The sequence below is a fragment of the Camelus dromedarius genome, chromosome 16 (assembly GCF_036321535.1).
Source record: "Camelus dromedarius isolate mCamDro1 chromosome 16, mCamDro1.pat, whole genome shotgun sequence".
Lineage (NCBI taxonomy): Eukaryota > Metazoa > Chordata > Mammalia > Artiodactyla > Camelidae > Camelus > Camelus dromedarius.
This window is the reverse complement of record NC_087451.1, coordinates 47,580,578-47,602,409: the sequence shown is the minus strand read 5'-3', so window position 1 is coordinate 47,602,409 and position 21,832 is coordinate 47,580,578. Positions and strand designations below refer to the sequence as shown.

Below are 21,832 nucleotides of genomic sequence, written 5' to 3'. Positions count from 1 at the left end.
CAAAGTTCTACTGTGTAGCACAGGGAACTATATTCAATATCTTGTAACAAACTATAATGGAAAAGAATCTGAAAATTATGTATATATATATAAACTGAATCATTTTGCTGTACACCAGAAACTAACACAACACTGTAAACCAGCTATCTTTTAATTAAAAAAATTGAAAAGACTACAGAGCCTACCTCAGTTGCTTGTGTCTGATATGTCTCTCCATCTCCACTGCCTCTACCCGAGTTCAGGCCTCCATCCATTCTGCTAAGATCACTACAACAGCTCCCTCACTACCACTATCCTTGCTACACCTGAAAGCATTCTCCATAAGCAGCCAGAGAGATTTTCGAAACCCTGTTCCTATCACTCACCCTTAGGTTAAAGCTCACATTCTCTAGCACAACTCACCCTTAATTAAATTGCTTCCTCACCCTTAGGTTAAAGCTCACATTCTCTAGCACAACTCACACGGGCCGTCATAACCTGGCCTTTGCCTCTCCTACTGCTTCTCTCAATACTGCCCCCCACACTATCTCCCAGTCTTATTCCCCAGATGTGTCATTCTCTCCAACCTCTGGCTCTTGACATGTCTTACAGCCTTTCTCTTCCTCTTCTTGCCTCCTCGACACTCATTTCCCACCCGGATGTCAATTTTCCCTGACACATTCCTAAGGCTGTACTAGAAGTCCCTCTTCTGTGCTCCCTAGGACCGTGTCCTGGCCCCTGTCATTGAGCTTCTCAAGTGGCATTATCCTTGTCTGCTATTTGACCATCTCTCCCACTAGACTATGAGTTCCTTGGGGCTGGGATTATGTGCTGCTCACTCCTGGACTCCAGGACCTACACACAGGAAGTGCTCAACAAATGTCTGTTTAATAGACAGGAGAGTGGAAGACCAGACAGCAGAAGAGGAGCTGCTCCTTACAGGCCAGTTGAGTGATTCCTATCAGGCCCCAAGTCTATCTTACTACAGTAGTTCACCCCTGCTCCCAGCGGAACCCTGTCTAGCAGCTACAGGGATACATGAAGAAGGTGTGAGCCAAGCACTCTGGACACACACCATGTGAGAAGGAAACCCAAGGGGCTGTCTCTCCCTGGGGCCTTCTGAAGAGGCCATGGAGAAAAGCCATGGGGCCTGGCCCCCATCTGTGTGCAGAAAGAGAGCAGATGGCTAGCCAGCTCCCTCAGAGCTCCCTGGGGACAGGCAATGTGTGGACGCAGTTGATGGATGGCCTGATGGGCAGGGTGGCCGCCAGGAGCTGTCCCCGTGGGGTTAGAGTTGTCAGGGTACCCCGCCCAGGAGCCTGGAGGAGGCGGGAAGACTCTTTTCTTGGCATGAAACTGGGATTAGAACTGCTGCCAAGAAAAGGAGCAGAAGTAGGAGTGGGAGGAAGAGGAGGAGATAGAGGAGGAGAGCCGCAGAAGAGGCTGCAGCACTCCCACACCAGCTCTGGGGTCCGTCCCAGGAAGCCGCAATGCTGGGCTCACTCGGCTCCTCTCTGCTGTGGCCTGAGTCCCTACCACCTTTCCAGGTAGGAAAAGACCAGGGGCTTCTCTTAACCCCATTGTCCTGTCAGATGGCTCTAAGAGACTCATGAGGATGAGGCGCTCTACTATGTCCCCTGCCCGGTCCCACAGGTGAAGGAAGAAGTCCTCTGGGCACCAGCTGGGTTTGCTCCACAGGGACAAGAATAAGTCAGCATTTCAAGGATACCAGCTGTAACATGGAAACCACTGGGGCCTCCAAATCTAAGCCATCCACTTCCCCAGGGATGGGATAGCAGCAGTTAGCTGCGAAGGGAGAGTGGCTAGGAAATTTGAGATGCCAGGATGATCCCTGCGCTATAAAGACAAAACTAAACAGCGTCTGGGATGCCAGGCCCAGGGCCCCACGGAGGCCTGCTCTGTAGTTCAGCAGGGAGCTGGCAACAATTCCCCAGGGGGATTCATTCTTTAAGAATAAGAAAATTCCATCTGTTACAAGCAATGGTAGCCTGGTAGAAGCAGACAGACTTGGCAACATGGTATGATCTTTGGTTCTGAGATAAAGACCACTGCCTCTAAGCTGTGGTTCCCTGAGTTCAGTCTAGCCTGGTGGCTAACCCATAGTAGGTGCTTGATGTGCGTTTCCGGAAATAACAAGTCCGGGTCCTTCCCTGGACTCCGTGACAGGCTCCCTCTCACTCACAACCCCTTCCTGACTAGCAAAGCTGCCTGACCCCACCAGCCCCAGGATAAAAGAACATCTGGAACCCAATTCCAGTGCTTCCTGCCAGAGCCTGACCCTGCCGCTCCCAGGCCCTCCAGGCCCGAGATGCTGCCAGGCTGGATAGCCATCTGAGCATCCACTTCCCCTCCCCGGGAGAAAGCTAGCACCAGGACCCTGCCTGCTTCCTTAGCATTTCCTCCCACTTCTGACTTTGACGCATCTGGCTGGTCACTTAGTGCTGAAAGGTCCTGGCCAGGCTGTGCAGTGTTCAGGCTGCAGGGACCAGATCTGGACAGTCCTAAAACCTCAAGCTGGGAGAAAGGGATGGCCAGAGGCCAACTTGTCCCTCATGTACTGTCTCTAGGCAGAACATTCCAAACTAATATGTAGCCACTCTATGAAAAGACCCCTGGCGTTAGAGATCTCCGTCCTGCTTAGAGATGTGCATACATCTAATCTCAATCTCTTCTGGTCCTCTGTCACCCTCTTCTGTGGCTATTTCGTGTGGGCAGGATAACAGCTGGGATCTCAGGGACAGTCAAGTCATACTCTCTCTGTAGGGTTGATCCTTGTTGCCTTTCCAGGGCTGTGCTTTTTCTTCTTCTCGGAGATAATAAAGACTCTTGGAGCCCAGGTGATCTCTAAAAATCAGATCCAGTCACTTCCCTGTTGAAAACCCTACAATCATCCCATTTCACTGGGATAAGATCTAGGCCCTTACCATCATTTACAAGGTCCTCCATGATCTGACCCCTGTTTATCTCTGCAACCTTAACCTGGTCTTCAACTCCTCACTCACTCAGGAGTAAAAGGAAGCCTGAGGTCATCGCCCCAGGAGCTACCAAAGCAGTTGCGCATCACAGATGTTCCACATGAGCCCTGATTTGAAATAATTTATCTTCTTTTCACCTCCAATATCTAAATAATGGAAATCCTATATTTCAGTTCAGATACCAGTCTGGACTTATAGTAGTCCAGATCATCTCTCATACCTGAAGTGGCATATGTTAGCCTCTATGCCCCAATTTAGGGCTCAGGAAATATGGTGCCTAAACCTCTAACCTACCCTAGTATCAGGAAGCTTGTATCGCCAGGTATCACACCTGCTGAGGTTGCTCCTCCCCACAGGTCAGGTAAATTGTCCTGGAGTCCAAGGAGTGGCATGGTTTTACCACTCCCATACTCGCTAGGCCCTGACAACAGCTCTTGGTTACCCAACCATCCTCCCAAGTACAATCACCGGAGATGCCAACATCCCCAACCCCTGCTCGCCCCTGGATGCCCTGGTAAACACTCACATGGGCTGGCTCCCTGCGGGGTCCCTCACCACTCCGCAGCCAGCTCCGGCTCAGCTCACTGAGCTCTGGGATGGGCTGCACCTTGAGCCGCACGCTGTCCCCAGACTGCCGGATCATCTCCACAATCTCATCCCTGGACTTGCTCTCCACGTTGTGTCCATTAATCTCCACCAGACGATCACCTGGCACCAGCCCCAGGGCCAAGTCCTTGGTGCCCGCACCGGGCTCAGCAAAGTGAACCACCTTCCGATAGACCTGTCCCTCGGGGCCCCGATCCAGCATGGTTGTGCGCCGCAGGGAAAAGCCAAAGTCCCCTGTGGGCCGACGCTGCAGTTCCAGCTCCCGGAGGGCAGGGGGTGGTGGGGGTACCACGGGGGGCAAGCGCAGGTCAGCCGGGAACCTTTTAGACACCAGCTCAGGGACTCGGGACCGAGGTCCTGGTCGAGGGATGCCTGGGCCAGGATGTTGCATCAGCTGTCCCTCTAGAGTCCTCACCTCCACCTGTGGAGACGGGGCAGCAGAGTGCTCCGAGGGGGTGGAGGTTTCTGAGGCACTCTCATCCCGGCTGCGCTGGGAGAAGGAGAAGCGCTTGACAATCATCTGTGAGTTCTGCTTAGCCAGGGAGCCAAACTTGGCTGCCCGCTGCAGCACAGAGCCGCGTAAGCTGCCTTCCTCACCCTTGAGGTCATCACTGGAGCTGGCGGTGCTCAGGTGGCCTGAGTCCAGGATGACGCTGCCCCTGTTGCTGTCGGAGTCAATGTCGGTCAGGTGCAGGTCAGAGCCGCTGGCCACTTTGATGGGGATGGGATTGGAGATTTCCAGGCGTGTCTTAGATTCACGCTTGGAGGAGCGGTTCAGATTGAAGAAGCCACGTCGCAGGCTCATCTCTTCCAGGCTCCGCAGCTCCGCCGCTGACATCCGCTCCTTCTTCTCCTTTTTCTCCTTCTTCTCCTTACGCCCGCCATCTTTGTCCTTGTCTTTCTTCATTAGGTTAAACATGGTGGCAATGCTGGCTCTAGGGGTGGCAGCCCCAGAGGATTATAGGTGCTTAGCACGGGGCCTTTGTGTCCCACCTTGCTCTGCAAGGAGAAACAGAGAGGGAGAGAAAGGTTATTCAAGCAGGGCCTCCTCTGTCTCCAGTCCAGACGTGGCCAACTAATGAGCGCAGCTATCTCTCACTGAGTACCAGCTATGTGCCCGGTGCTCTGCTCTACATAATACTATCCCAGTTAAGTTAACCTCATAACGCTGCTATGAGTAGGTCTAATACTACCCCCATTTTATAAATAAGGAAACTTGAGGTTTCGATAAGGTTATAAAAGCCCAAACTCCAAAGTCTCTCATTTCCTGTAATCCCTGATAGACCCAGGCTTAGGTGTGCCTGACAGTGGCATCTGGGGGATCTAACCTTCTGGTAAGAGGATGCCATTAAGCCAGCCTGGAACCCAACTTAAGATTCAAACACAAAGGAAAAAGGAAAGGAGCTCTGAGCACCATCCCCTCCCCAAGCAACAGAACTCACAGGGTCCTGGGCTCTTCCCTAAGCCTGCTTGGAAAACAGCAGCCTTAGCCACTGTCTGACAGAAGACCTCAGAGAACGAGCACTTATTTAACGACTACCACTCGCCAGGCATAATGCCAGGCACATTACACCCACTATCTCATTTGAAACTCACAGCATCCCTGCAAGGTAGGTATCATTATCTCCACTTTCAAACAGGGCTGAGAAAATTAAGTATATGTTACTTGTCACACAGCTAATAAGTGGCAACTGCAGGATTCAGTGGCAAATACTGTTTTCTTTCTAGGGCCTGGGAGCCCAAAGTGAAACAGGGAGGGAAGTAAGGGGAAGTTCCAGACTGAACAGAGGACAGACAGTTGTGAGGTGGGGGTGGAGGTGGGGTCTGCTGGATAAACAGGATCCTGAAAAACTCACATCCTTTTCCCCAGACCAACACCTAAATATAGCCTCGGGAAGAAAGTTGCGGCAGCCTGAGAGAAAAACCCCCGTTCCAGGGCTTGAGTGCTTGTGGCACCGACCTACTCCCATCCCTCGGCACACCCGACTGGGGATAGGACGGAGAAAAGCCTGGTGGGGGTGGAATAGAGAGAGCCTGCCTTGTTCTAACCAGCAGGGAACAAGAAGTAGGCCATACCACCTAATTAGAAATTAAATGTAATTTTTTTCCTTTCTCCATGAAGGTCCCCCACCCTGACTTCTAGACACAGGACCTACAAGCTTACTCTTTGCAGCAATGAAGCCCTGGAGAGGCCTTCCCTCTCTGTGTACCCCACCCCCACAAACAAGCAAGGCCCTCCAGGCTCCCCATTCTACTAAGAAGGACCCCCCAACACAGGTTCAACTCCTAAGAAGGCATCAAGGCCAGGAACACCCAAGGGCCCAAGGACCCCAGGGCCCCAGCTAAGTGCCTCTCCCAGCCCTCCTCCCAGCACCTTGACCCACGTGGTTCCCGAGAGATCAATGTATCCTCTCTAGAGCAGTGCTGTCCACAAGAAATATAATTCAAGTCACATACGTAATTGTTAATTTTCTAGTAGCCACATTTAAAAAGATAAAAAGAAACAGGTGAAATTAACTTTAACAGTATAGTTTAATATAAATACATCTAAAATATTATCATCTCAACATGTAATCTGTATTAATAATATTGAGATATTTTACATTCTCTTTTCCTTTAAATCTTTGAAATCCAGTGCGTAGTTAACACTTAGAGCACATCTCAGTTCAGACTAACCACATTTCAAGTATTCAACAGCCCTGTGTGACTTGTGGATATCAGATTGGACAGTGCGAATTCTAGAGAAATCCTGAGTTGTAGAGCATCTCCAAAGAGGTGGGAAATCTGAGCAGGCCCAGTCACCTGCACCCTGTGGACCTAGCAGGTGCCCCCCCCCTCTGGCCTCAGTTTCTACATGGTAAAACAAAGTTCCCTCTAAATTTTTTGGTTCTAAACGCTCCATGCACAGTACTTGGGAGTAGAAGACAGGAAATCTAGGGCCCAAGAAGTGCAAAGCCAGAGACAGCCTTGGCCAGCTGAGTTTGGACTGATTTGGGGTGGGGGAGTGCCTGGCAGCAAGCACCTCTCTTCAGGGCTCTACTTTAATATGGGGAGTCTCTCCTCTCCTCCTGAACATTGATGGAGGTGTGGACAAACCGACCATATGCCAGGACATGGGATCTTTGGCTGGGCACTGCTCACCTTTCTCTCAGCCATCACAACATGCACTCTCTTAAAAGGCTGTTTTAAAAGATGGCTCCAGGGGCACCTGTGGGGGAAATGAAGAAAGAAACCCATGCGAGGGACTTGGAGGGAACAAACGAGTATCTTGGCCTCAGCCCAGACACAGAGAATCCCACTGCCTACAATGCTGTCCCATCAAGACACCTTTTATGGTCTCCAATTCTCAGTCTGCAGTCCCTACCCAATCCTGGCTCTCTGCTGGGGGCTAGATATCTGAGCAGTATCAACGGAAAACAGCCCCCAGCATCCTAGAATCTTTGGGCTGTCTTGGCCAAAGCTTTTCCCTCACTCATTGCAACAGGCAAAAACAACAGTCATGGCAGCAGCACAGGGGGATAGGGCTGGCAGGAAATGCTAGGAGATCTGGTATCTAGGCCTGGATCTGCCAATAAATCGCTAGGGGACCTTGAGCCTGTCACTTTGCTCAAGGTTGGACTAGATGATCTAGGTCTCTTCTAGCTCTAAAATTCCAAATATCTAAGTCTCTTGTGGACACAGGTTACTTATTAACTTTCTGCCAAAGTCATCCCAACCCTGGGGCCTTTGGAGGCTGGGTCCATTTCAGCCTTTCCCTCATCACCCCTGTCCTGCCACTGTTATCTGCACAGCTCACAAGGTACCCCTTCCCCACTGCTGTCCCTACAGTTGCCAGACCTGGTCGTGGCCTCTGTTCTCTCCACATGTTGAGAGCTACCTGCAGCCTACCCCCTCTACCCAGGGTCAGACCTACAAGGCACCTGCAGCTGCTCCTATGCTTCTCAGCTCCCAATTCGCCGGAGACCTGGGCTCTGTCAACTTCCTGTAGACCCTGGACTTTCCAGCATCTCCTGTTCTCAGGTCCAAAGTCTCTAGCAGCAATGACATCACTGCCTCCTGACTCTCCATTCCAGGCTGCAGTCTCTACCTGCCTCCCCTTCATCTCTTACCCTCTCCAGTGTTAGGTACTTTACAGTTTTTCTGACCTCCTCCTCTGCCTTTCTCCCCTCACCCTACTCTAGGAGGCCTTTCCTAATTTTAAGTGCAGGGAAGGTATGTCTGTAAATTAGAGTATATACTTATATCATCCTGACCCTGGTGTCCCCCAAATCGAAGTACCATTGACTCAGTCAACTCAGCTGCTTTAAGACTGAAGACATTTTGAGGGCAAGGACCACTCAGCTCAAATACACATGTATCAATTCATCAACACGAGAAACAAATTACATATTCATATGATGGAACACTATCCCAGCAATAAAAAGGAAACTACTGATACACACAACAGGGATGAATCTCAAAAACATTATGTTAAGTAACTGTAAAAGAAGCCTTTGACATACTGGTATGATAACTATTTATATGAATTTCTAGTATAGGCAAAAGTAACCTAGGGTTAAAAAAAATCAGAACAGTGGTTACCTCTGGGAAGTAGGGGAACGGTGGAAAAGGGCATGAGGGAACTTTCTGGGATGATGTTCATGCTACATACCCTGATAAGCGTTTAAGTTGACATATATTTTTTAAAAATGTAATTATGACTCTCAAATATGTACATATTTTATTTGTCAATAGTCATCAAATAGTTCACATGAGATTTGTGCATTTCATTGTGTGAGGTAATCATTCAAAGGCAAAAAAGAACTGTAAACAAATACTGACCTCTTGTTGATGATATGTATGGTAAAGTATTGGGGGCAAAATATATTGGTGTATGCAACTTACTTTAAGATGCATCAAAAATGTAAGATGGCTTTAAAAAAAGGTAAGATGGCTTGATGGTTGGATCAAGGGATAATGATGTGATAAACAAGAATAGTAAAATTTTCACTGTAGAGTCTGGAGGGTGAAGGGTGTTCACTGTTAAATTCTTTAAGTTTTCTGAGTGTTTATGATAAAATGTTGGGGGAAATATGTATTTATCAATCACCTACTAAATGCAAGGGATATAAAGATAAAATTCATGAAACAGTTTAGGCTTCACATGTCAGGTAACAAAGCTGGGAACAAATTCAAGTTAATAGTGATGCAATTTTGGACAAGTCGTTTAAGGCCTTGGTGTCTCCATTTTCCCATTTTTTAAATGGAGATAATAATAGTATCTACCACATAAGGCATGGGAATTAAATAAAATATGTATATATGCCCTTCATATAGCCCAGAGTAAACCCTCAAGAATGGCACCCAATAGTAGCAAGGCACATTCTTGCCATCTAAATGGGATGGTAGAGAGGATAATAAAATACACAAATGACTCTCAGCACAAGTATGACTAAAATAAGTCTAGACATTAATGCTGGACAGGACCTTTGTATATGAAAAGTAAAGCTCAAAGAAGTGAAGGCAATCCAGTGAGCACATGGCCAAGCTGGATCACACTGGCTCAAGTCCAGAGGCCTCATACAACTACTGCCAAGATAAGGACAAGCAATTCATAGATGCAGAAATGCAAATGGCCAACAAACATGAACAGGTACTCAGCCTCAGTAACAGCCACAGACATGTGAAATAAAATAGAGGTATACTGTGTTCACTTAGCAGTTCAATTAAAAAAACAAAAACAAAACAAGACTAATAGCACAAGTCAATTAGAAGATGGGAAGCAGGGTGTCTCACTCCTTGACAGGACAATTCTACTTGTAAGACATCTATAAATACATTCACACAATAAACATGGCTAATCTTTGCAGCATTGTTTACAATAGCATTGTTCTAAATTATAGAACTAGACAGTTATTTAAAAGAATGAGGTAGATTTGTGTATACTGACCTGGAGAGATTCTGTACTATATTGTTAAGTGAAAAAAAGCAAGTAGCCAGACAGTATATAATTTTTAATAAAATTTTTAAAACTATGTATATGTGTGCGTATGTACACATGTACATTATGTGTAATATTTGCATATGCATAGGAAAATGTATGCTTTAGGGAAGAGACAAGGATTTTGGAGGGGCCAAAGTAGACTTGTGTTTAGTCTATATTGTTTTAATTTTTTACCATGAGAATATTTAGCTGGTAGGGGTATGTGTGTATGTGTGTGTGTGTGTGTGTGTGTACATTTAAGCCTAGGGGCTTTAGATAGTAGAATTATATATAATTTTTTTTCTACTTTTCTTCTTGTTTTTTATTTCCCACAGGAAAAAAATTAATATTTTTATATAAAATTTCATTTATGTAACATACAATATATTAAACTATAAATATATAATATATAAAATATTTATAACAAGCTTTAAAAAAATAGTCTGGAATGATCCATTACATAAATTTATCGGTTTTCTCTGCAGAGTAGGAACAGAGGGGTAACACTTCAGTTTTCTACCTAGTAAACTTGCTATAGATTAAACCTTTTTTCAGCATGTTACTTTTGTGATTTTAAAGATTAAAAAAGAAAAAGAAAGGTTTGACAAAGCAGTAAGCAATCCATTTTGCATTAAAGCTGTGAACAGGTTTGCAGTAGCAAGTTCAAAGCATGCCCTCTGGAGCCCTGAAAAAGTTTCAGTGACTTGGGGGACTTGGTTAAAATAGATCTCACTGGTGTCTTGTGGCTTTAAGTAGGGACGGATTTAAATGGGTCACCCTGCAGCTGGCAAAGTAGAAACCCCAGGAAATGGAAACTATAACGTTAGAATCCCAAGACAAGGGCGCCCAGACTTGGCTGCTGTGGGTGGATACTTAAAACGGTCGGTCCCCCGCACCCCCACCCCCAGACCACACTCATAAATAAATACAAAGGAAATACTTTCCCAAGAGAGCCGGCCTCTCTCGCTTGGCCTCTGACCTCCCTAAGCGGCTGTTTCCTAGGGCCGGAGGCCTCGATCGGGGCACCGGCCCCCACAGAGGACTGCACGAGCGGCCCAGTGGTGCTCGCCCGGCACCTGGCTCGGCCCGGCCTGGCCCGAGTGGTGCAGGGTGACGCCTGTCGCCGCGGAGCTCCTTCCCCGCCGGTCCTGCGGAGCTCCGCAGCGCCCCGTGTCTCACTGCCAGGTCACACGGAGCTTATCTGGCTCCAGGTGTGCTCACTCACTCCGACTGCACGCTTCTCACATGACATCAGCCGGCTCGCCCGCTCCCTGCTCTGCTCGCAGCAGCGCCGGAAACCCAGCGGCCCTCGGCACCTCCAGGCAGCCTTGCCGGCGCAGCTGCAGCCCCGCGGCGCCTCCGCTACGATACCGTCTCCACTGGAACGCAGCAATCCCGCAGGCCCCGGGAGACGAGAGAGCGGGAGAGGTGCCAGCCACCCTGCCAGGTCCCCGGTGGCTCTTCCAGCTCTTCCAGAGCCTGCCGCAGCCCGCTGGGCTCTGAGCTCAGCTAACACTGCCCACCCCACTACACCCCACCTTCTGTGTGACCTTGAGCAAGTTCCGTCCGCACTCTGGGTCTTAGCTATTCCAACTCAAGCATCTCCATGGGCCTGAGACTTTAGATTTAGTTCCAGGCCCTTGCCTTTGCTAGAGAAGTATTCTGCTCAGCCACAAACTGCAGGTTCTAATCCCACACTCCCTCTGATTTGCTGTGTGACCTAGAGCCCAGCATCCAACATCTCTGAATACCAGAAAATAATAAAAATAATTCCTTGTAAGTGATAAAGTACTTGGCTGAGAGAAAGGGCCCTAGGCCCTGTAAAATCGTCAGTCCACAATTTAAACTGCTGCCTGACTGTAAATTATTTGAATTGTCAAGGGAATGTGGATAATTTACAAGCCACACAATTCCTACCTCAAGAGAAAGGGCAGGAAAGTGGGGGCAGGGAGAGTGGAGGCTTTCCATGTCTGCTCCCCTCCCCTCCCAGTTCAGCTCTTGCCACTGCACCACCCCACCCCCTAATTCAGGCTGCCTTAGAAAATGGTGATGGGGAGGTGAGGTGCAGTAAGCAGATCTTAAAGAACCATGGGCCTGAGCCAAAGCAGAACTTAAAAGCTCTATCAAGCCCCCAACCCAAGTCCTGGGAAACCTGTTAATCATAGCACAGGGTGGGCTGGGCCCTCCTATCCCCTCAAACCTTTCAGCTACCTCAAGCCAGAGTGCCTCAGTTCTACCCACCACACCCAGGCGAGGCCTGGGGCCCAGAGCCACCATCAGGACACTGCTTACATGGATGCTCTGGCTCCAGTCTGTGATGTCCACTCCAGATGAGGGAGGTCTGACTGGGGACAGACCTCTGGTTGAGAAGCAGTAAGAACAGCCCTCCTGCCCTGGGGACAGGTGACAGACCAAGTCCGGGTTAAGGCTTCCTGAGATCCAACAACTCTCTGCTCCACCTGAATAGGGTGGATTCTTCCTTTCACATAAGCCCCAGTTCTGCCCCTCCCAGTTCACCTTCAGGTACCTGTCTCTGGGGAACCCCAGAGTTTTCAGGCCCAACTTCTGAAGACACATGCAACCCTCAATGAGCAGCCTCAAGCTAGGCCGGTGAAGGGAGCTCCAGGCAACAGGCTGACTGTCCAGACTGCCAGGCAGTGACGTTGAGGGACCAGGCAGGAGTCAGGAAGGGCACAATCCACCTGAGGGCTTCTCAGGAGAGCCTGGAGCATGGGAGGAAGCTGAGCCAGGCCAGGAGAGAGTAAACAGACTAGATCCTCAGAGCTGCCGGGCACCAGGTCATCAACTGTTCAAAGCTCAAAGCTCCCACAGGAAGTGACCATCAGCACTCTACCCCTCCCTCACATCTGTGACCCTTCTCATTCCCCTAACCCCCAACACAATAGTTTCCCCCATCATCTTCCTGGAATTGAAGCCCCGACTCCAATGTTTCCAACCCCAAATGGACAAGCACACCTCCACCCGAAGCTATATATAACCAGTCATGTCCAGCAACCAGGAGGACGTTTCCTGGAAAGTTCTCATCACAAAAGGACAGAGGGGAAGCTGAGGAGGTGGCAGGTCACTGACAAAGAGCCAGGGAGGTCTGTCCGGAAGCCAGAGACTTCAGGAGAGCAACTTTCAATATCCCCAAATAGAAAGTAGCCCCTGAACTAATAGGGTGGGGAACATGACACAAGGCTGGGCCCACTGCCATGACAGCAGGATACCAATCTGCCCAGGAAAAGGGCTCCAGACCTGGTAAGCATGTGGGAAGGCAGCTTGAACCTCTAGATTCAATGTCTGGCTAAGGTGATCTTGCTCTTAATCGCCTGGATGACCTTCTTTGCCTTCCAGCATGGCCCCCGTGCATACACACTCGTCACAGTTCACTCTCCATGGGGGGATTTACCAGGCCTCCACAGCCACAGACATGCCAGGCACTCCAAAAGGCAAAACGAACCCACAAAAATCATTGGCCAGTGAAGGGGGAAGGGAATCCAATTCCATAACCTGGGTGGACCATCTGAGGGCAAAAAGGTCGTAGGCAGGAAAGCTCCTCCCAGGAAGCATCGTCCCTGGCTTCCCTACACAAACAAACCATGAGGACACTGCCAAACACATGCCAGGTTGGCCAAGTGACCAGGCAAAGGGAGTACCGTCCAAAAAACCAACTGGCAGCCTCCCCCATCCTCACCCTCCCCACCCCACCCCACCCCCAGCTCATTCTGGCGGGCAGCATTTCCAGCTAATCAGCAGGACACATGTGCCTTGCAACAGGGTGACACCCCCATTCCCCCACCCCACCCCCACCCCCAAACAAAGCTCCAATGTGTGGTGTGTCCCTGCAGGCCTTATCTCAGCCAGGAACATGACCCACTCCTCACCAGGCTTGGTACCAGTAGCACCCCAACACGGGGGTGGAGGGCAGCGAACCTTACCACCTCCTCGTCCCATTGGCGAAACAACTGGCATGACAGGTTCGCAGGGCGGGGCGTCAGGGCAGTCTCTCCCAGAGGCCTGGGGCAGGCTGTCCGACCTTCCCACACGAACCCCACCCCTTGGCAGGGAAAGGTGAGGTGAGCAGCCAGTCGCAGGGGACAGCCTGCACTCCCTAATCCCCAAAGCCTACTGTTCACCTCCCCACCCCCCCATCTTCTGTCCCAAGGGGAGGGGGCCCGGGAAAGCGGGGTCTCCATTGTTTTGCCAGCTGTCTGGCAGCTGCTCCTTTGAGAGGAGCCCGCTGTCGGCCTGGCAGTGAAAGGGTGAAGGCCGCTGGGAGGGATAAAGGGCTCGGAGGAGGTGCTCGCCTTCCCCGCCGCCTTCCTCAGGGCTTCGGTCGGTCGGTCTCTCTGGGGGGCCTGGGCCTCGCCCCGAGAAGTCCCCTACCCCCCAGGCTGCAGCCTCCACCCCGCATCTCGGGGCCACCTGGGCTCCCGCGAGCCCTCAAAGCCTCAAACTGAAGGCTACCCTGCCCGGCCTCCCCGCGCCCCTCAAGCTGGCAAAAGGGGCCGGAGCTCGCCCTCCCACCCGCGGTCCCGTTCGGCGAGCTGCGCGGTGGGGCCAGGGACCGGAGCCGGGAGTCCGGGCCGCCGCTTCCAGGGGACAGGGGAGGAGGAGGAGCCCGCGGGCCCCGCCGCCCGCCCGCCTTCCCGGCTCGAGCACACCCCGTAGCCCCACCACTCCGGGCCTGGCCCGCCACCGAGCGGCCTCCCCCGCCGCCCCGCACTCACCGGCCGCCGGAGCCCGCCCGGCCGGCAGCAGGAGCGGAGACGCGGCATCCAGCGGCCCCGGCCCGGTCCGGGCTGGAGCGCAGCGCGGCGCAGCGCAGCGCCGCCCCCCACGGCCGCGCGAGCCGAGCCGAAAGGGAGCTCCCTGCTGGCGGCTCCGGGGATAAACGGCCAGCCTTCCTGGCAGCGCCTGGGCGCTCCTCCAGAGCGGGCCAGGAGGGCACTGGGCGCTGAGGGCACCGGGCACTGAGGACACTGGCGCTGCCCTGAAGACCTCTGTCCGGGTCCGAGAGGCCCTGCCTTGGAGGTCCTGTCTGCACTGAGCACTGAAGGCTGCTGGGCGTGCCCGGGGCTGGGCCAGGGTCATGCTGAGTATACAGAACACGCTCTATCTGAGGCGGGCACTGGTGGACTCTGCTATGTCCAAGACGGTGCTGCCCGGGGCAGTGCTCTCCAGAAGGAGCAACTGAGTCTTGCAGGCCACATCTTCCCAGGTTGGCTCTGCAAGGCAGACAGAGAACGCTGCTGGAGGATGCCAGATGGCCTAGTCCATAGCAGGCACTGCCTGCCGTGCCCAAGGTGGCACTGGCAGAATGTACTCCCCAAGGTGGACACAGGCTCCTGGTGGCTTGGTCAGAGAGAGCTCTGCCCCAGGTGGAGCTGCCTAAGGGGTGAACCAGGGCCCAGGGGACACTGCCACAAGAGGCACTTGCTCCCTAAAGGAGTCCAACAATGCCAAGATTAACACCTTTCCGAAGCTCTTTGGAATGAGGTCTGCCTCTGGGTCCCTCATGTCCTATAAATATCAGGTGAGCTGCTCTACCTAGTGAGTGAGAAGGAATTTTAGACTTTCTGGATGAGGCTAGAGGTATTTAGAGACCAGGCCTCCAAGATAGGTGCTATGACTTGAGCTTGGAGAGAGAGAGAGAATATTTCTCTCTCATTAAGAGAGGTGAACACTTCTACAGGCAGTGTCCATAATGAAGGGAGATACCCCAGAATGTGGAAGAAACTGGGTGGGGTGGTGCAGGAAAAAGGGTGTAGCAGACAAGGGCAGCTGCTTCCATAAACAGCCCAACCAGGAACTTCTCCAGGCAGAGGTGGCTCAACCTGACAGACCAGGGAAGATTCAAGCAAGGGGGCTCAGGAACTAAGAGCTGAGTAAGAGCTAGGAGACCCTGAGGAGTAGACCACACCCAGAATGTGCATTTTGGATAAAGGAATAGTATGCACCCCAAACTCAATCCAACACACTTTTACTGAGTGCCTGCTAAATGCCAAGGAAAGCACCAGGCACTCTTAGGGACATGGAGATATCAGACTTGGAGACTCTCCAGGGAACTCACATGGTGCAGTGGGGGATGGAAGTGAGCTGTGAGCAGTAGGATTCACCACAATGTCATCACTTGGATGATGAGATAACACTTTGATGGATGACTTATTTGGCTGTAGGAGTGAAAGAAAGCTGCTCTGAGGACATGACATTTGAGTGAAAGCTTGGAAGCTAAGTAGGACAGTGACTATCACTGTTACTTTCTAAGCACCTACTATGTGCTAGACACTATCTCTATTCCTCACACCAAACCTATGAGGGAGATATTATTTTTATAGATAGAGATTAGATGCATGGACCCCAGAGCCAGGTTGCTTGGGTTCAAATCCCAGCTCTGTCAGGTCTAGCTGTGTTACCCTGGGTGACTTACAGAACCTCTCTGTGCCTCAGTTTCTTTATCTAAAAAAGTGAGGTAATAATGCCTACCTCGAAGCTTATTTTGAAAATTAAATGAGTTTAGCCTTTTCAACAGATGGTGCTGGAACAACTGGACATCCACAAACAGAAACAAAAATTGAGTCTAGACACAGATCTTATGCCCTTCACAAAAATCAAAATGAATCATAGGCCTAAATGTAAAACATAAATCCATAAAACTCCTAGAAGATAACATAGGAGGAAACCTATATGACCTTGGGTATGGTGATTTTTTTCACATACAACATCAAAGGAAACACTTTAGGAAAGAAAGGATTAATACCCTGGACTTCATCAAAATGAAAAACTTCTGCTCCATGAAAGACACTGTCAAGAGAATGAGAAGACAAGCCACAGACTGGGAGAAAATATATTCAAAAGACACATCTGATAAAGAACTGTTATCCAAAATATACAAAGAAATCTTAAAACTCAACAATAAGAAAACAAACAAACCAATTTAAAAATGGGCCAAAGACCTGAACAGACATTTCACCAAAGAAGATATACAGATGGCAAATCAGCATTTGAAAATATGCTCTACACCACGTGTCATAGAACATTGCATTAGAATGGCCAAAATCCAGAACACTGACAGCACCAAATGCTGGCAGGCATGTGGGGCCACGGGAATTCTCATTCATTGCTGCTAGGAATGCAAAATGGTACAGCCACTTTGGAAAACATTTGGCAGTTTCTTATAAAACTAAACTTACTCTTCCCATATGATCCAGCAATTGGCCTCCTTGTTATTTACCCAAAGGAGATAAACACTTATATCCACAAAAAGAACCTGTGCACGGATGTTTAGAACAGCTTTATTTATAATTGCCAAAACATAAGAAAACAAGATATCGTTCAGTAACTGAATGGTTAAACTGTGGTACATCCAGACAATGGATTATTATTCAGAAATAAGCCATCAAGCCATGAAAAGACATGGAAGAAACAAATGCATATTTGTTGACTAATTTATTTACTAAGTGAAAGAAATCAATCTGACAGGGCTCTATGACATTCTGGAAAAGATAAACTGTGGAGACAATAAAGATTGGTGGTTGTTAGGTTGCCCTCGGGGAAGGGAGGGATGAGTAGGCAGAGCACAGAGGATTTTTAGGGCAGTCTCTATATGATACTACAATGATGGATGCATGCATACATTTATCCAAACCCATAGAATGTACAACACCAAGAGTGAACCTCATGTAAACTATAGACTTTGGGTGATGATTTGGGTGTCAATGTAGGTTCAGTTGTAACAAACACACGAATGTGGTCAGGGATGTTGATAGTGTGGGAGGCTGTGTGGGGGCAGGTGAAGAGGGTATATGGGAACTTTGTACTCTCAGCTCAATTTTACTATAAACCTAAAATTGCTTTCAAAAATAATTTATTAATTTTTGTAATAATTAACTGAGTTAATATGTAAAAAGGACAGTACCCAGCACATAGTAAGCATTCTATAACTTTAGCTTTATTAGCCTGACTTTCCCAACTCACAGCTATGAAAACTAAGGTACAGGCACATTTGTGACTTGCACACAGCCTGCAAGTGGTAGAGTCAGGATTCAAACTGAGGTCCCCAAGGCTCAAAGCCCACCTTCTTTTCCCTACACCATGGCAATGAATGAATAGGCATATTAACATTGATTTTATTCATGTGTGTCCATGTCTTGGGGTAGCACTTGGGGTAGCACATGGTGCTCCTAAGAGCTCCTCTAGCCTGAACCAGGAACCGATTTCAGAGACCCAGCAAGACAGAAACACCAGAGCAACACCCACAATAACTCTGGCTCATGGTCATTTGTTTTTTTAGTCTTTTACTTCTCAAAGGTCAGGATAAAAGTAAAAGTAAAAGAAATAAAGCACCCTCTCCTCCTCATAGAAAAGTGTCAGATGAGTGTCCACATAAAATAGCACAGATGACCATGGAAAGGCCTGTTTTACCAGAAAACTCCTAAGCTCTTAAAGCTACCTGATTTTAATTGAAAAGTCCTCTGAGCGAGAAACCTGGTAATAATAAAAATCGCTCACATCAACTGAGCCCTCACCGTGGGTCAGCGCTGTGCTAACCCCTTGGCCGGCGTTGTCTCATTTAGTCCTTACCATCACCCTATTAGGGAGGTGATGTTATTATCCCCATTCTGCAGATTAGAAACCATCCTGAGGAAGATGAAATAATTTGCCCAAGGCCACACAGCTACTAAATAGCAGAGTCCAAAATACTTGCTCTGAATCACTCATCTGGGTTGTGTCCTGGACAGACTGAAAAGTGCCTGGGCTTTGGGGCCACATGGCTTGAGAGGCCCTTGTTCTAGCAGCTGCTGGCTAGTTCCTTAAAAGCCTCAACTGCCTTGTCTGTACAATGGGGATAATAATAGTGCTTACCTTAGAAGGGCATGAGAGGATAAAACAAGCAACTTCACTTAGAGTGATTAGCCCAGCATTTGATATATAGTAAGTGGTTAACAGATGTTCACCCTTACTAATCTCTCTGAATCTCTTCCCATCTGTAAAATGGAGGCTGATCATAATATGTAAATCATAGCCTTATTGTGAGGCTTAGAAGAAATGGCAAGTGTAAAGCATGTGAGTGATACTTGTTACATGATAAAGTACCACAATATGACCCTCCAAAAAGGATCATAAATAGTCAAGCCAGTTTTTTTTAAAAGCATACCTGCCTGACAGCAAATGATGTTCAGGTGACAAAAGTTTACGTTGAGAGGGGAGGGGTAGATTAGGAGTTTGGGATTAACAGATACACATTACTATATATAAAATAGATAAACAACAAGGACCTACTGCATAGTGCAGGGAACTATGTTCAATTTCTTGTAATGAGCTGTAAAAGAAAAGAATCTGAAAATATGTATATATGTATGTGTAAGTATAACTGGACCGCTTTGCAGTACACCTGAAATTAACATTGTAAATTGGCACTTCAATTAAAAAAAAAGAATTTTTAAAAAGTACACATTGAATATTGTTCCTTAAAATGCACTTATTAGCATAAGATCTTTTATTCCTTTGCATATATGCTTGAAGTGTGGGTGGAGAATGCTCTCTAGGAAATGTGATGCTAAATTCTTAGGAGAGTACCTGCTGAATATTAGCCCAAAATAAAGAAGCACGTCTCTGCAATGACATAAAAAAGTTTTATTTGGGGAAAGTTCAAACACAGACAAAAATAAGCAAAATAATATAACAAACCCCCAAGTACCCATCACGCAGCTTCAATAGTTATCAACTCATGGAAATCTTTTTTCAACCATACTCCCTTCTACCAATATAACTTTAAAACAAACCCCAGCTATCGTATCATTTCATCTGAAAACATCTCAGTATGTATGTCTAAAAGATAAGGGTTATTTTTTAAAAAAAACCACATACCATTGTCATACCTAAACTTTTTTAACAAGTCTCTAATATCATCAAATAATCAATGTTCAAATTCCCAGTTATCTCCATAAAGTTTTTTTAAAAACTGCTGCTTGTTAGAATTGATTCACATGTTGCAGTTAGTTGACATGACTTTTTTTTTTTAAACAATTCATTCAATGGTAACTGGTAATCATCAAATTAGCAATAGTTATCTTCAAAAGTTATTCCACTAGTTGTGCTGCAATTTCTCGAGGTTGATCAGTTATAGGAATGGAAACTGGGAGGTTAAGTGATTTGATGAAGTTCTCATGGCAAGTAAGTGGCAAAGAGGCTCAACTTCAAGCCTTATGACTCTGGAAGCCCATGCCCCAGCTGACTCTGCAGCTCTGCTTATAGTTGTCTATGGTCTAGGACGCTGGGCTCGAGGCTGCTGGGGCTCATTGTAGAGTCAGGCAGAGGCCATGAAATTCCTGGGAGCATGGACGGGGCCCCACAATTATGTGGAGATCAATTCAGAAGGAGTAGGCTGCAGGTTCAGACAAAGGCCAACATGTAAACTGAGGCCATCAAAGATTTGTAAGAGGGGTCATATTCTCTGCAATAGCTGAGCTCTTAAAAAATATTTTTTTCTGTGGTAAAATATACATAACATTTACCATTTTAACCATTTTTAAGTGTATGATTCAGTGGCATTAAGTATGTTCACAATATTGTACAACCATCACCACTATCCGTTCCCATTACTTTTTCATCATCCCCAACAAAAACTTCTGTACTCGTTAAACAAAAACTCCCTGTTTCCTTGTCCCCCCCCCAGACCCTGGTAACCTCTATTCTACTTTCTGTCTCTATGGATTTGCATATTCTAGGTGCCTCGCATAAGTGGAATCATACAGTAGTTTTCCTTACATATCTGGCTTCTTTCACTTAGCAAATGTCCTCAAGGTTCAATCATGCTGTTGTATATGTCAGAATGTTCTTCATGTTTATAACTGAATAATATTCCATTGTGTGTAAACACCACATTTGGTTTATCCATTCATCTGTTGATAGATGATTCTTTTCATATTCTTATACTTCTAATAAAGACAATCATATATATCTGTTGCCTTTGTCATTTCAGAGACAAGATGCTATATGCCATCTGAAGAAAGAAGACCATGCCATCTATGAAGTATTCTTCCCCTCAAAATAAAACTCAAATTTGTTCAAGACTCTAGATCTATTTACCAATTTATAGGAAATACAGAGGCCGGAACATCATATTAAACTACTCCCTGGGAATGCAATCAGTCAAGTCCAGACTGTGGGAAATCTATAGGACACATGACCTAGTTTCTTCCACAGATAAGTTGCAGGGGGGGAAATGAAAGAGCTAGAAGAGAAACCTGCAGATGAAAAGATACTTAGAAGCCATGTCCTGTGAATATTCTCACTACTCTGATTTTGTAATAATCAGGACATGCTAAATATTTGCTATACTTAGACCATGACTGTGTCCCCAGACCTACTTCTTTCCTTAGATCTGATTTTATAAATGCTGGTGATAAATCAAACCTGATGTACATGACGTATCTTATGCAGGAAATGTCTGTAACTCTAGGTATCTGATCAACCTCAAGAAATAGACATCAATAGCCTGAGGCCCAAGAAGAACAGTTTCCATTGCAGCAAGCAGGACTCCAGTTAGACCTTGGAAAGAACTTTTTTTTAGCTGTTAAAGGATTGTTAAAAATTGGCCCAAGTTGTGGAAGGAGATGGAGGAATGTCCATCTCTTCTGGTTTTCTGACATGCCTCAGGGGAAGCCCTCTCTGGCCACTCTTAATTCTGGTCTAAAGACATCAAAACTAAAGTAAATCAGCATAGATGAACCGAGCCCGTATTCTATGCAAAGCACTAAGTTAAGAGCAGGACTGTGTGTCCTATTCCTACAAAGCACAGCATCACCGCCCCCCCACCTCCCGCCTGTGACTGAGGTGCAAAGACCAGTCAGAGACATGTGCAAAGTTACACAGCAGGATGGATTTGAATACCTCTGAAGGCCACAGTAAAGGGGAGTCACAGCAAACAGTGCATGACTAATTATCAAGTGAAATCGTCACGGAGACTCGAAGGGGGAACAGACCAGATGAGGGGTCAAGGAAGGCTTCACAGAAAGAGGCTAGGTTTTGAGCCTATAATAGGAAAATTTAGAAAATAATAGCACTGCTTGCTGGGAAACACTGTGCGCCTGGCCCTTTATTTACATTATCTTGTTTAATCCTCACAAAAACCCCGTGATGTGGGTATTATTAATCTCTTTTTATACAGGAGGAAACTGAGCCTAAAAACACCAAGCAGCTTGCCCAAGGTTACATAGCCAGTGAGTGGCAGAGCAGCATTTGGACCCAGTTAGTTTGGCCCTGAAGCTGACCAGGGCAGCAC

The 21,832-nt window shown here is 47.8% G+C and overlaps 1 protein-coding gene and 1 non-coding gene across 11 annotated transcripts in view; one reads left to right on the top strand and one right to left on the bottom strand.

The window, feature by feature from the left end:
- MYO18A (myosin XVIIIA) overlaps positions 1 to 14,374 on the bottom strand; it is a 91,448-nt gene extending 77,074 nt beyond the window's left edge. For 3 of the 10 annotated variants that reach the window (XM_064495859.1, XM_064495860.1, XM_031468431.2), the window contains exons 1-2: positions 14,277 to 14,374; positions 3,502 to 4,580 (exon numbers count right to left, since the gene is read on the bottom strand). In XM_064495859.1, the coding sequence (XP_064351929.1) occupies positions 3,502 to 4,500 (999 nt within the window). In that variant the 5' untranslated portion in view covers positions 4,501 to 4,580; positions 14,277 to 14,374. The remainder of the gene's footprint in view (positions 1 to 3,501; positions 4,581 to 14,276) is intronic. The other 7 variants (XM_064495865.1, XM_064495863.1, XM_031468446.2 and 4 more) reach the window with 3 other exon arrangements.
- A 6,453-nt stretch (positions 14,375 to 20,827) lies between these two features.
- Positions 20,828 to 20,959, top strand: LOC116157981 (small nucleolar RNA SNORA72). The gene has a single exon (XR_004142211.1). It is a non-coding gene; the product is annotated as a small nucleolar RNA SNORA72 (small nucleolar RNA).
- The last annotated feature ends 873 nt before the right edge of the window (positions 20,960 to 21,832 follow it).